Genomic DNA, 9,629 nt, shown 5'->3' with positions numbered 1-9,629 from the left:
AAACCTACCCTTTTCTTTTCGGTCCTATTTTATGTACTGTACTCACACTGGCCCGAAGAACCAAAAAAATGTGCATGAATGCCATGGGCCTCTGAAGAGAGAGCAAAAAGGATACCATGAGTCGTAAGCCCCGTTCTGTTGGTCCACGTACTAGTGTGAACCGAGTGAATAACTGTACATTCAGCCAAGTTACTTCGGCATCAAGTCAAGGCTCCACACGCGTCTCAGCCACCTGCGCTATGCACAGGAAAGACTCGATACACGAAGCGACCCTGTTTCCAGGGCTGCATTTCTGCAGAATTGGGCCCGGGGACTTTCCTGGGTCTTTTAATGACCCACTCACTCTGACTCACGGAGGATTGGCACGGCGGGCATTCTCCAGTGAATATACGGGTTTATGATGGTTTATATCCATCCGATGTGGGATACTGCATAGGGACGAAAACCTTACTGTGTTCCCTTGCTTTCTTCCAGAGAGAGGGAGAGAGAGAGAGAGAGAGTTTCCTTTTCCTTTAAAGTTTAAACCTCCCTTCACTCGCTTACTCTCTGAACCTAACCCATTCCCTCATCAGTACGATTCTCTCCTCTCTTTCTCTCTCTTCTCTGTATCTAACAATGTGAACCGATTTTGATATTTTTTTTTGAATGTTTTGGCAGTGGCATCGAAATATTTTTTGAGATAATTTGGAATTTATTAGGGTTTTGATACATTTATTTCTCTGTACAGATTTTGCGATTCTTCATTCCTTCTCTGTTTAATTTACTTTAGTAATTTCCTTTTTAAATTCATAAAAAATAATGATGTGTTTTTTTTAAGAGTTTGTGAATGAATTTGTGTGTGACTAACATGTAGTTACCATGTGCTTGATTTTATGCCTCACAAACGTTTTCTTTTCTTCAAAGCTTAATGTCTTTTGTCATGAGAAATGATTGATCATAAGCTTTGAATTGGACATGGAGAAGGCATGAAATTAATGTTTTGTTCTTTGTATTTGACATTATTTTTTTTGCTTTTTGGGAAACTAAGAGGGGTCTTTGAGGTTGACCATTAATGTTGTGATTGATGGTAGCAGGGAGGAAAGCACAGGCATTTTTCGATGGAAAGAGGTGGGCGGGTGTCAAGTAACCTGGCGATTGACAATATGTATGCTAGAAATTTGAAGAAGAGTCAGCTTGGAGGTGTAATATTTGTTTGTACGAACAATACGATAAGAGAGTGCTTATCCAAGCAACTCTTTGGTCAGTTCTCTGCATTTGTTTGATTGCCTTGTTTGTTTTATAGTACCTTTTAGATGTTCTTATTACTATTTGGTAAGATCATGCTTTAGTGATGTAACTGGTAATGAATTCATGCATGTCGAATTCACCATGTTATGAAATATTTTTTAATGCGAGGATTCTGGTGTTTATCTTGGCCCCTATGCTTATAAATAGTGAAGCATCGGAGGAGAACAATGAGCATTTTTATAAAATATAATATTTATTGAGAAGCATGTTAAACGGTGGTAGATTATTAGGCTCACATTTGTATCCCAGGAATCATAAAATTTTTCTTTCAATTTGAACAGGTTTACCGGGTCAGCATTTTTCTTATGTAAAGAATATTGATCCCGGCCTGCCTCTCTTCCTATTCAACTATAGTGACAGGAAGCTTTATGGGATATATGAGGCTGCTAGCTCTGGCCAAATGAGCATAAACCCGTATGGCTGGACCAGTGATGGTGCACAAAGAACACCATATCCTTCCCAGGTATTAAATGAAGGTTTGTCTTAAATACTAAGATTTTTTTAGTCATTAAGATTATATGGAGAACACTTTGCGTTATAATCAAGAATGCTATTCTTCTGAAATTATGGTTTGGTGAACAAGGTTCAAATTCACGTGCGGCTGCAATGTCAACCACTGTGTGAAGAACAGTTTAAACCGATTATTGCTGATAACTACTACAATCATAATCATTTCTGGTTTGAGCTTGACCATGTTCAAACCAGCAAGCTGATGTCCTTATTAGCATCTTTAGCTGTTTCCCCTGGCACCTCTGTATTGACACAGAAGATAGAGAAGTGGAGAAACATGCTCCAACCTGGTCCCTTATCTAAATCAAGAGGGGAAGATGAAGGAGACAACTTGCCTGCTTCAGAAAGTGACCACACTGATAATTCAAGTACAAAGTCAGATTCTGCACACATTGCTTCTTCAGATGTAGATAATCAACCAGTGAAAGATCAGTTGGATATGACAGCAGTGGAACAAGAAGAGAGAGAGCTAATATTCAAGAAGCTGCAAGAATTGGCTCTCAGATCTGAACCTCAAGCCTCTTCTTTGAGGGATGGCACAGAAGATTCTTCTCCTTTACATGATATGCACTTGGAGGAGAAGGCTTCTGCAGAGGGGCAGATGGGTTCAGAGGAAAAGAATGATGTCAATCCTTGTACCTTTTGTCAATCTACCATTGCTCAGGTGGAGTTTTTCTTTTATTTATTCATCTTAATCATGTCATGGATGACGACATTTTATTCAATGATATTCATTTCTCTCTCTTGCTGTTTTTGTTCTGTCTATATTTGTAGTTGGTTCAAGGGATGGAGGAGCTTAAGGCTTTTAGAACAGAACAAACTCTGAAGATGGGTTATTTAGAACAGAAGCTGGTATTGTTTAAGTGCCTCAAGACTTCTGTTTTTGTAGTTGCTATGTTCTAGATGTTGAAATGCCTTTTTTTATTTAACTTCAGGCAGATTGAAGTTTGCCATGCCAATTGGTAAGTAATTGGACATCCAGTGGGATTGAACTGGCTACAATATTTTTGTAGAGTGATTGAAGGGACTGGTCTTTAACTGGTAATGGCCTTTGTTATTTGTAGGAACAAAATTTACTTTGTAATTCCGTAACTGTTGTATATAACTATATTAGGTGGATTGATGTTTGGCAACGAATTCTAGGGAAAAAAAGGTTGATATGATATTTCCATAAGAGGCTAAACTAGAAATGCTGAAGTTAGAGGCAATTTGGTATTGCTGGTTAGTGAAAAAGAGACCCACTGCAATCGATTACATGCACCTAAATAACTATTTGTAGATTAAAAAAAATTGCATCAAGAGTAGATTAGGAATTGAATGCATAATTTTATTCCAGTTTCCTGGAGGAGGGCTTCAGCTCGGCAGATGATATACCCAAGGCAATCTCATGTACTGTTGCTCTATAATTAGAGTCCTTAGACTGATCAAAGATTTGAACATGTGGCATGTTTGTCTCATTTCTACTGTACTTTATGGACTTCATCATAGATTTGCATCTGTTTCTGTGATGTTAAATATTCAAATTTAGGTCTCTATGATATTTTCCCCAGCCATAAACTCTGCATCTCATCCTTAGAAAATCTGCTATATTATGGCACAATGTTCTTGGATACCAGTCCATGCTTGTATTTGTCTCTTTACATTTATATGCTGTGTATTTTTTATGAATGGCTTTCTGGATGGCATTTCAGGTTGAGGCTGAAGAACAAATTCAACAGTTGAAAGATCGGTGTATGATGTTGGAATCCATGTCTAATCCTTCCAAGGCAGACATAGATGAAACAGCCAATAATTTGTTTGACGAAGAGCAATTGGATCCTACTGATGCCATCCATCTGATGGGGGGATATGATGGTGAATCGTGGTTGTCGACTTTCAGTTTATATTTTCCCTCTCAAGATGTAATGAAATCTTTGAGGCCAATGAGCTGTGTTCGGTCATATGCTTCAGTTGTACAGTTTCATGAAGAGCTTTATGTATTTGGTGGTGGGAATGGCCAGTTGTGGTATGACACGGGTATGAGCTCCCTTACTGTTTCTTAATTTTTGTTTTTTTACTAAAACTCGTATATTTCTTGACAATTTTTTTTTTCATGTCATATGAAGTTGAATCATACAATCCAGCAAATGATCAATGGACCCCTCGCCCATCGCTGACCGGGAAGAAAGGGAGTTTGGCTGGGGCTACTTTAAATGACAAAATATTTGCCATGGGTGGTGGAAATGGGGTTGAATGCTTTGCAGATGTTGAAATGCTTGTTTTAGATATTGGAAAGTGGATCCCAACAAGGTCAATGCTACAGAAGGTAGAAGTCACTGCTTGTCTTGCTTTATATTGGTGGATCTTCTTGGAGTGATTTGAAGTTCCAAAGGTTTTAGAACTTGGCAGTTATACCCTTAGTCAAGGATGAAGTTTGTGATAGCAGGTTCATTTGCTTGTGATTTCCCATGTGCCTCTTACATAGTTGTATTTACTTTTTCTTTTTTTGGCTTTTCCTTTCAAGTCTGCTTTTCATGACCTCGAGTAACTCTTTCATTGGATTTGATATGTTTGGATAACCTGATTAAATGCTGTTCTACTGTTTCCTTGTTTTGTTCCAGCGATTTGCTCTTGCAGCTGTGGAACTCAATGGTGTACTTTATGCAACTGGTGGATTTGATGGGAGTGATTATTCAAAGTATTGTAACATGTCATTCCTTTTTGTTCCATCACTAGTCTTATGTTCTATGCTGGCATCTTTGGTCAAATTCATGAAGCATGTAATACTTGCATGAATACCTGCAAACATGCATACAAGCGAGCGCATTTATGTGCATAAAGGATTGAGATGAGATTGAGGATTTGGAAGTTGAGGATGTTTGCTGTTTCTGACAATAGTTTCCTGAGTTAATACTCACATAGAGATGGAGCCTGGTTGAAGTTTAATTTTTTTGCTTTCTAGTTCCTTTTCAACAAGATAATCTTGCCTCAGGAGCCAGGACCCTGTAGTGTACTGATTTTTTACTCTATCTTGAAGGGAAACTGTGGGTGTTTAATCTGCTAGGAACATATTGGAAATAGGCCCTTCACATAAAAAAATCCATTATAATGGCTGACTACCTTTTATTCTTTCAGGACTGCTGAAAGATTTGATCCCAGAGAACATTCTTGGAGCAGAATTGCAAGCATGAATGCAAAGAGGGGCTGCCATTCATTGGTTGTTTTGAATGAAAAACTGTAAGTTTTCATTTCTTACTATGTTAAAGGCAGCAGTGTGTGTAATATATTAATGAGCTTGCAAATAGTAGTCCTACCCAAATTCAAAATTTGGTGTTTAAATATATTGAGTTTCACCATCCCAGCAGAGAGGTAATCCTCCTTAATTAGGCCGCAGAGAAGAGACCCAAATTTTTGATAATTAAAGATGTAAAATAATGGTTGCACCATTCCAGCTGCTTTTAGGCGCTATTTTCTCATTGGTTTGAATTATGCTACTTGATGAATTTCACCGTCTGTGGTTTTTTAGTATCTGCTTCAGGATGCATGCATGCTGTTAATTATGGAAAATTCCCTTTTTAGATATGCCTTGGGCGGTTATGATGGAAGCACAATGGTTTCAAGCACAGAAATATTTGATCCTCGTCTTGACTCGTGGATCCCTGGGGAACCCATGAACAAGCCTAGAGGCTATTCCGCCGCCGCCGCCATTAAGGAATCAATATATGTTATTGGAGGGCTGGAATCTGATGAGAACATGATAGATACCGTATGCTACCTTCTGCAAATATCTCCACGTTACCTTCTGCATTACTTTGTCTTTTCACATATGTATTTTAATCCCCCTACGAAATGGCAGGTTGAACATTTCAAGCAGGGTCAGGGATGGCAAGAAAAGAAGTCCAGGGCCATCAAGAAAAGATGCTTTTTGTCTGCTATTGCTTTTTAAATCATGGAAATGGTTGATAATCTTTTTGAGTGTTAAGAAATTGGTATGATGATTGGTCATTAGAAGCCAAAAGTGTTTTTTTTTTTTTTTAAGATCATGACGTGGGATGCAAGCAACAGGCAGTATAGCATTTGTTCAAGTATGTAAAAGACAGTAATCCCGTCATCAAATTGATCATCAAATACCACGAACAATGGTAGTTGCCTTGGTCACTATCTGAACTTTTTGTGCGTGATCTTGAATTCTGTTTGCAAAGATGGGATCGTGACTGCAGTTGACCTTTCATCAGTTTGTTGACATGAACCTTCAATCTACTTTTCCTGCTAGATGTTACAATTGAATTAGAACGTAATCTCTCTCTCTCTCTAATCATCATATTTTTTTCATGACAGAAGAAGAATGAAATCATAGAACAGGGAAAATGGACAGGGGAAATGATCTTAACGTTTGTTTGTAATTTTATGGCTGTGGTTCGTTTGGTAAGCCTATGAATGAGAGAGGTCCATGCAAAGCTCAATAAGTGGAGCCTCTTCGGCTTTTGGTTCGTTTGATAAGCCTATGAATGAGAGAGGTCCATGCAAAGCTCAATAAATGGAGCCTCTTCGGCTTTTGCATGTGTAAGCATATGTTAAAAGTAAATAAAATAAAAAACAACGTTCCCCACAATCACGCGATGTATAACCAATTGATTGTATCCTCGACAAGGTACTGCCATATTATTTTGATTTTCATCAGTGGAATCATGTGATTCGACCTGCTTTTTAAAATGTTTTTTATATAAAAAACATTAAATTAATACATTTTAGATTCTTTTCAATTATTTCAATATGTTAATATAATAAATAAATAAATAAATAATATTAAAAAAATCATTTTAATATATTTTTAATTGAAAAGGAACCTTCACATTACCAAACACATGAATCTAATAAGAAAACTAGAAACGTGATTTCAAGAATTTGACATTAGACCACTAAAGACCCACCATTACAAACTGCAATTGTTCATGCATATCGACCAATGAAGGTTCATTAGCATCAGCATAGCAGATGTCACTGCTGTATTAACATCAAAACCAGCAAATTTCAAGAAAATACACAGGATGAACATAAAAATCAATTGTAAATCTCAGGCAATGAATTAACTTCAGTTTGTGGGACTCTTTGTTCTTGTTGATACTTGAAAGTAAATCTATCTGGAGCCTACTGTATTTGATCGACCTCTGAGTTCCGATTTCAAGGACCTGTCAAATGATTCAAACTTTAACAAGTTAAGAGGCACATGCGATTAGGAGCTAAAAATGTAACAACTGCTTTCAACATTAGTACATGGCTGGTTCCTTTCTTTACAAAAGTATGTGTACAGTATAAGCATAATTTCAAAAAAAAAACAAAATGGTTATAACAAGACAGAATATATAACTTTGAAAAAAGAAATTCAGAATTTTGAGGGCCCAAAAGCATACCATTACGAATACGAGTACTATCAGCAATATCCAGAATCTTCCAGGGTTTACAGCATGCCTCTTTCATCCATGAAAAGACCTTCAGCAGCTTTATCCCAAGTAACGCAACCTAGCAAACTTATTAAGGAAACAGCAATAAAGACAGAAAGATTTCAGGTTTAAAATTGTCCAATACGTAGCTTTCATAAGTATCCACCACATAACTTTCACAAGCCAACCCAGCATTGGAGATCAGCTGGCACTGGCGCATGATCCACAGGGAAAACCATCCACTTCTGTAAATTTGCATGCATAGTTTTGAAAATGTAGCAGTGGTCAGAGCTTTTACAAATCAACCAAGAGGGGAAAATTGACATCAGGATAATCTGATGTGAAGGAAAACGAGCAACTTCTCCACACTATCCTTGTTCATGCATACTTATCACAAGAAGATCTAGACCATTTTCCCATATACAAGGGCCAGGTTCGTACCATCACAATGATTATGAGATAAAAACAAGGTCTATGATCAACTGATGAACCCAGCTTCCAGCAAATAGAGGACAAATGCAATGAGGATCTGTGACACGTGAAATATCAAAAAGCCATTCAGTCCCTCCGAACCAAGCACAAATGAACTTCTTTTTCCTGGCAAAGATAAACCAATTCACGTTTTGGACCTCCACAGTGTTTCACTAAGTGGCAATCCTCAAGAGCACATTCCATGCCTATACCAATCCATGATGAGAATGAACGAGCTTTTGGAGTTCTGTAAAAGGGTGCCATAAATGTAAATTTCTTGATTTCATTGCAGCCTCCTAATAGGTTCAAATCTAAGAAGACAAATTGAGTTGACTCCTGACTCATTCTTATCGTAAGCCACAACCTATTCTTGCTACTGACATTGTATAAAGTAATATCCAAAGGTATAGCCACAGGTAGTCCAGAGACAAAAGGAAGAGGATTTTCAGAATCATTACCAGGAATATCAAGTTCTGCATTTATATGCCTTACTCTCGAGCATAAACTAAACAGCTTAAGGGTGAAGAAATCAACTAAGTTTGTAATCAGGAAGAGACTGCATGAGATACCAGCTTTAGAAGACTCGATCTCATGCACTATTTTCTTAGCGTCCATTAAAATATTGGATGGTTCAATGGGTCCTTTATCATTGAGAATCTCTATATGTGAAATTATGGCAGACAATTTTTTCATTGTAGCCGGAGAGCAGCAGATTTCAACTTTGGATAACCTCAACAAACAGGCCACAACTATAAGCTCCAACACATGCAACTCCTCTTCCTTGGAAAACCCTATATATCTATACCTCAGTTCTCTGAGCCTCACATCTAGTTTCCCAAATAGATATTCCAGTCCTCCTGTTTCATCGGACCTTATCTTCCATACAATGTGCTCCCATATCTTAGCAAACAGTTTCATTACCTGGAGGTATTGCAACGTAAATGCCAATATACCAGCAGATTCAAGGGATGCAGAGGTTAACATTGCCAATTCTCTCTTGCAATCCCTGCACAAGCAAAAAATTAGTATAAAAAATTACAGGGGCATTAAATATGGCAAGGAAAATTTACATATAATTAGAGTACAACCTCAGAGCTCTCACTGCTACATTGGTGCACCTTGATTGTACCAAAAGCCAGGCATCTCTGGCCCTTGCAATGATAAGGTTCACAGATTTCATGACTTCATCAAGCTCATCTGCCTGGCATTCTACAATTGAAGTAGATTTCATGACTTCATCAAGCTCATCTGCCTGGCATTCTACAATTGAAGTAGATTTCATGACTTCATCAAGCTCATCTGCCTGGCATTCTACAATTGAAGTAGATTTCATGACTTCATCAAGCTCATCTGCCTGGCATTCTACAATTGAAGTAGATTTCATGACTTCATCAAGCTCATCTGCCTGGCATTCTACAATTGAAGTAGATTTCATGACTTCATCAAGCTCATCTGCCTGGCATTCTACAATTGAAGTAGCTAAATCCTCTAATTCACATGAAATCACAGGCTGAACTTTGGAAGTTTCATTGCCAGTTTGTAGCATGGGCACACCAACGGGACCATTGACATCCTTTCTGCTATGAGTTAAAACAGCCTCATCAACAACTGGCAATAATGACAACTCCACTTCTGTGCCACAAGTGGAGGATCTACTGCACTGAGACAAATATGCAAAAAGTGTATCTTGGTCTACAACTTCTCTCAAAGCAGAAGAGATCCTCCCTAGCAAGGTTACTGCATAAGAAAATAATCTAGGTGGAATATTTTGACCATTCTGATTTTGTGAGAGTGGAACTGAGATGGCAAGTACAAGAAACGCAGCTACTCTTGCACTATCCAAGACCAATTTTCCCTCCAAAATAGGCTCCATCTGGATTCAAAGAAAGTGAACAATAAATCTCTATAAAGCAGATACAAGTATAAAAACATAATAATTTA

General features: G+C 37.8%; 2 protein-coding genes across 5 annotated transcripts; one reads left to right on the top strand and one right to left on the bottom strand.

Annotated features, from left to right (window-relative positions):
• The first annotated feature begins 379 nt into the window (after positions 1 to 379).
• LOC105118763 (kelch-like protein 5) lies at positions 380 to 6,025 on the top strand. Of its 3 annotated transcripts, XM_011016786.1 has the most exons (11): positions 381 to 571; positions 1,074 to 1,239; positions 1,569 to 1,750; positions 1,871 to 2,461; positions 2,572 to 2,649; positions 3,489 to 3,813; positions 3,903 to 4,102; positions 4,398 to 4,474; positions 4,912 to 5,013; positions 5,356 to 5,542; positions 5,633 to 6,025. In XM_011016786.1, exons 2-11 carry the CDS (start codon positions 1,098 to 1,100, stop codon positions 5,720 to 5,722), a joined length of 1,974 nt encoding a protein of 657 aa, XP_011015088.1. In that variant the 5' UTR covers positions 381 to 571; positions 1,074 to 1,097; the 3' UTR covers positions 5,723 to 6,025. The 3 variants fall into 3 exon arrangements, with proteins under 3 accessions (XP_011015089.1, XP_011015088.1, XP_011015090.1); XM_011016787.1 differs by lacking the exon at positions 2,572 to 2,649 and having other exon boundaries at positions 380 to 571; XM_011016788.1 differs by lacking the exons at positions 381 to 571; positions 1,074 to 1,239 and having other exon boundaries at positions 1,675 to 1,763.
• A 643-nt stretch (positions 6,026 to 6,668) lies between these two features.
• Positions 6,669 to 9,600, bottom strand: LOC105118762 (uncharacterized). Of its 2 annotated transcripts, XR_841019.1 has the most exons (4): positions 9,145 to 9,600; positions 8,777 to 8,889; positions 7,188 to 8,694; positions 6,669 to 6,965 (listed from the first exon to the last, which is right to left on the bottom strand). XR_841019.1 is itself a non-coding variant. In XM_011016785.1 (3 exons), the coding sequence occupies exons 1-3, from the start codon at positions 9,559 to 9,561 to the stop codon at positions 7,776 to 7,778; spliced, it is 1,449 nt and encodes a 482-aa protein (XP_011015087.1). In that variant the 5' UTR covers positions 9,562 to 9,600; the 3' UTR covers positions 7,144 to 7,775. The 2 variants fall into 2 exon arrangements, 1 of the variants encoding a protein (XP_011015087.1); XM_011016785.1 differs by lacking the exon at positions 6,669 to 6,965 and having other exon boundaries at positions 7,144 to 8,694.
• Between the last annotated feature and the right edge of the window lie 29 nt (positions 9,601 to 9,629).

The sequence above is a fragment of the Populus euphratica genome, unplaced genomic scaffold, assembly GCF_000495115.2.
Source record: "Populus euphratica unplaced genomic scaffold, PopEup_1.0 scaffold2209.1, whole genome shotgun sequence".
Lineage (NCBI taxonomy): Eukaryota > Viridiplantae > Streptophyta > Magnoliopsida > Malpighiales > Salicaceae > Populus > Populus euphratica.
The sequence above is the reverse complement of the archived record's forward strand: the minus strand, read 5'-3'. Positions and strand labels throughout refer to the sequence as shown.

Excerpts from the sequence above, each read along its gene's own strand:
- LOC105118763 (XM_011016786.1), top strand. The coding sequence starts at position 1,098 with ATGGAAAGAGGTGGGCGGGTGTCAAGTAACCTGGCGATTGACAATATG. Across the intron at positions 2,462-2,571 it reads GTCAATCTACCATTGCTCAG|TTGGTTCAAGGGATGGAGGA; the intron begins GTGGAGTTTTTC and ends CTATATTTGTAG. Across the intron at positions 3,814-3,902 it reads CCAGTTGTGGTATGACACGG|TTGAATCATACAATCCAGCA; the intron begins GTATGAGCTCCC and ends TGTCATATGAAG.
- LOC105118762 (XM_011016785.1), bottom strand. The coding sequence starts at position 9,561 with ATGGAGCCTATTTTGGAGGGAAAATTGGTCTTGGATAGTGCAAGAGTA. Across the intron at positions 8,890-9,144 it reads CTTCAATTGTAGAATGCCAG|GCAGATGAGCTTGATGAAGT; the intron begins GCAGATGAGCTT and ends GTAGAATGCCAG. Across the intron at positions 8,695-8,776 it reads GTAGCAGTGAGAGCTCTGAG|GGATTGCAAGAGAGAATTGG; the intron begins GTTGTACTCTAA and ends TTGCTTGTGCAG.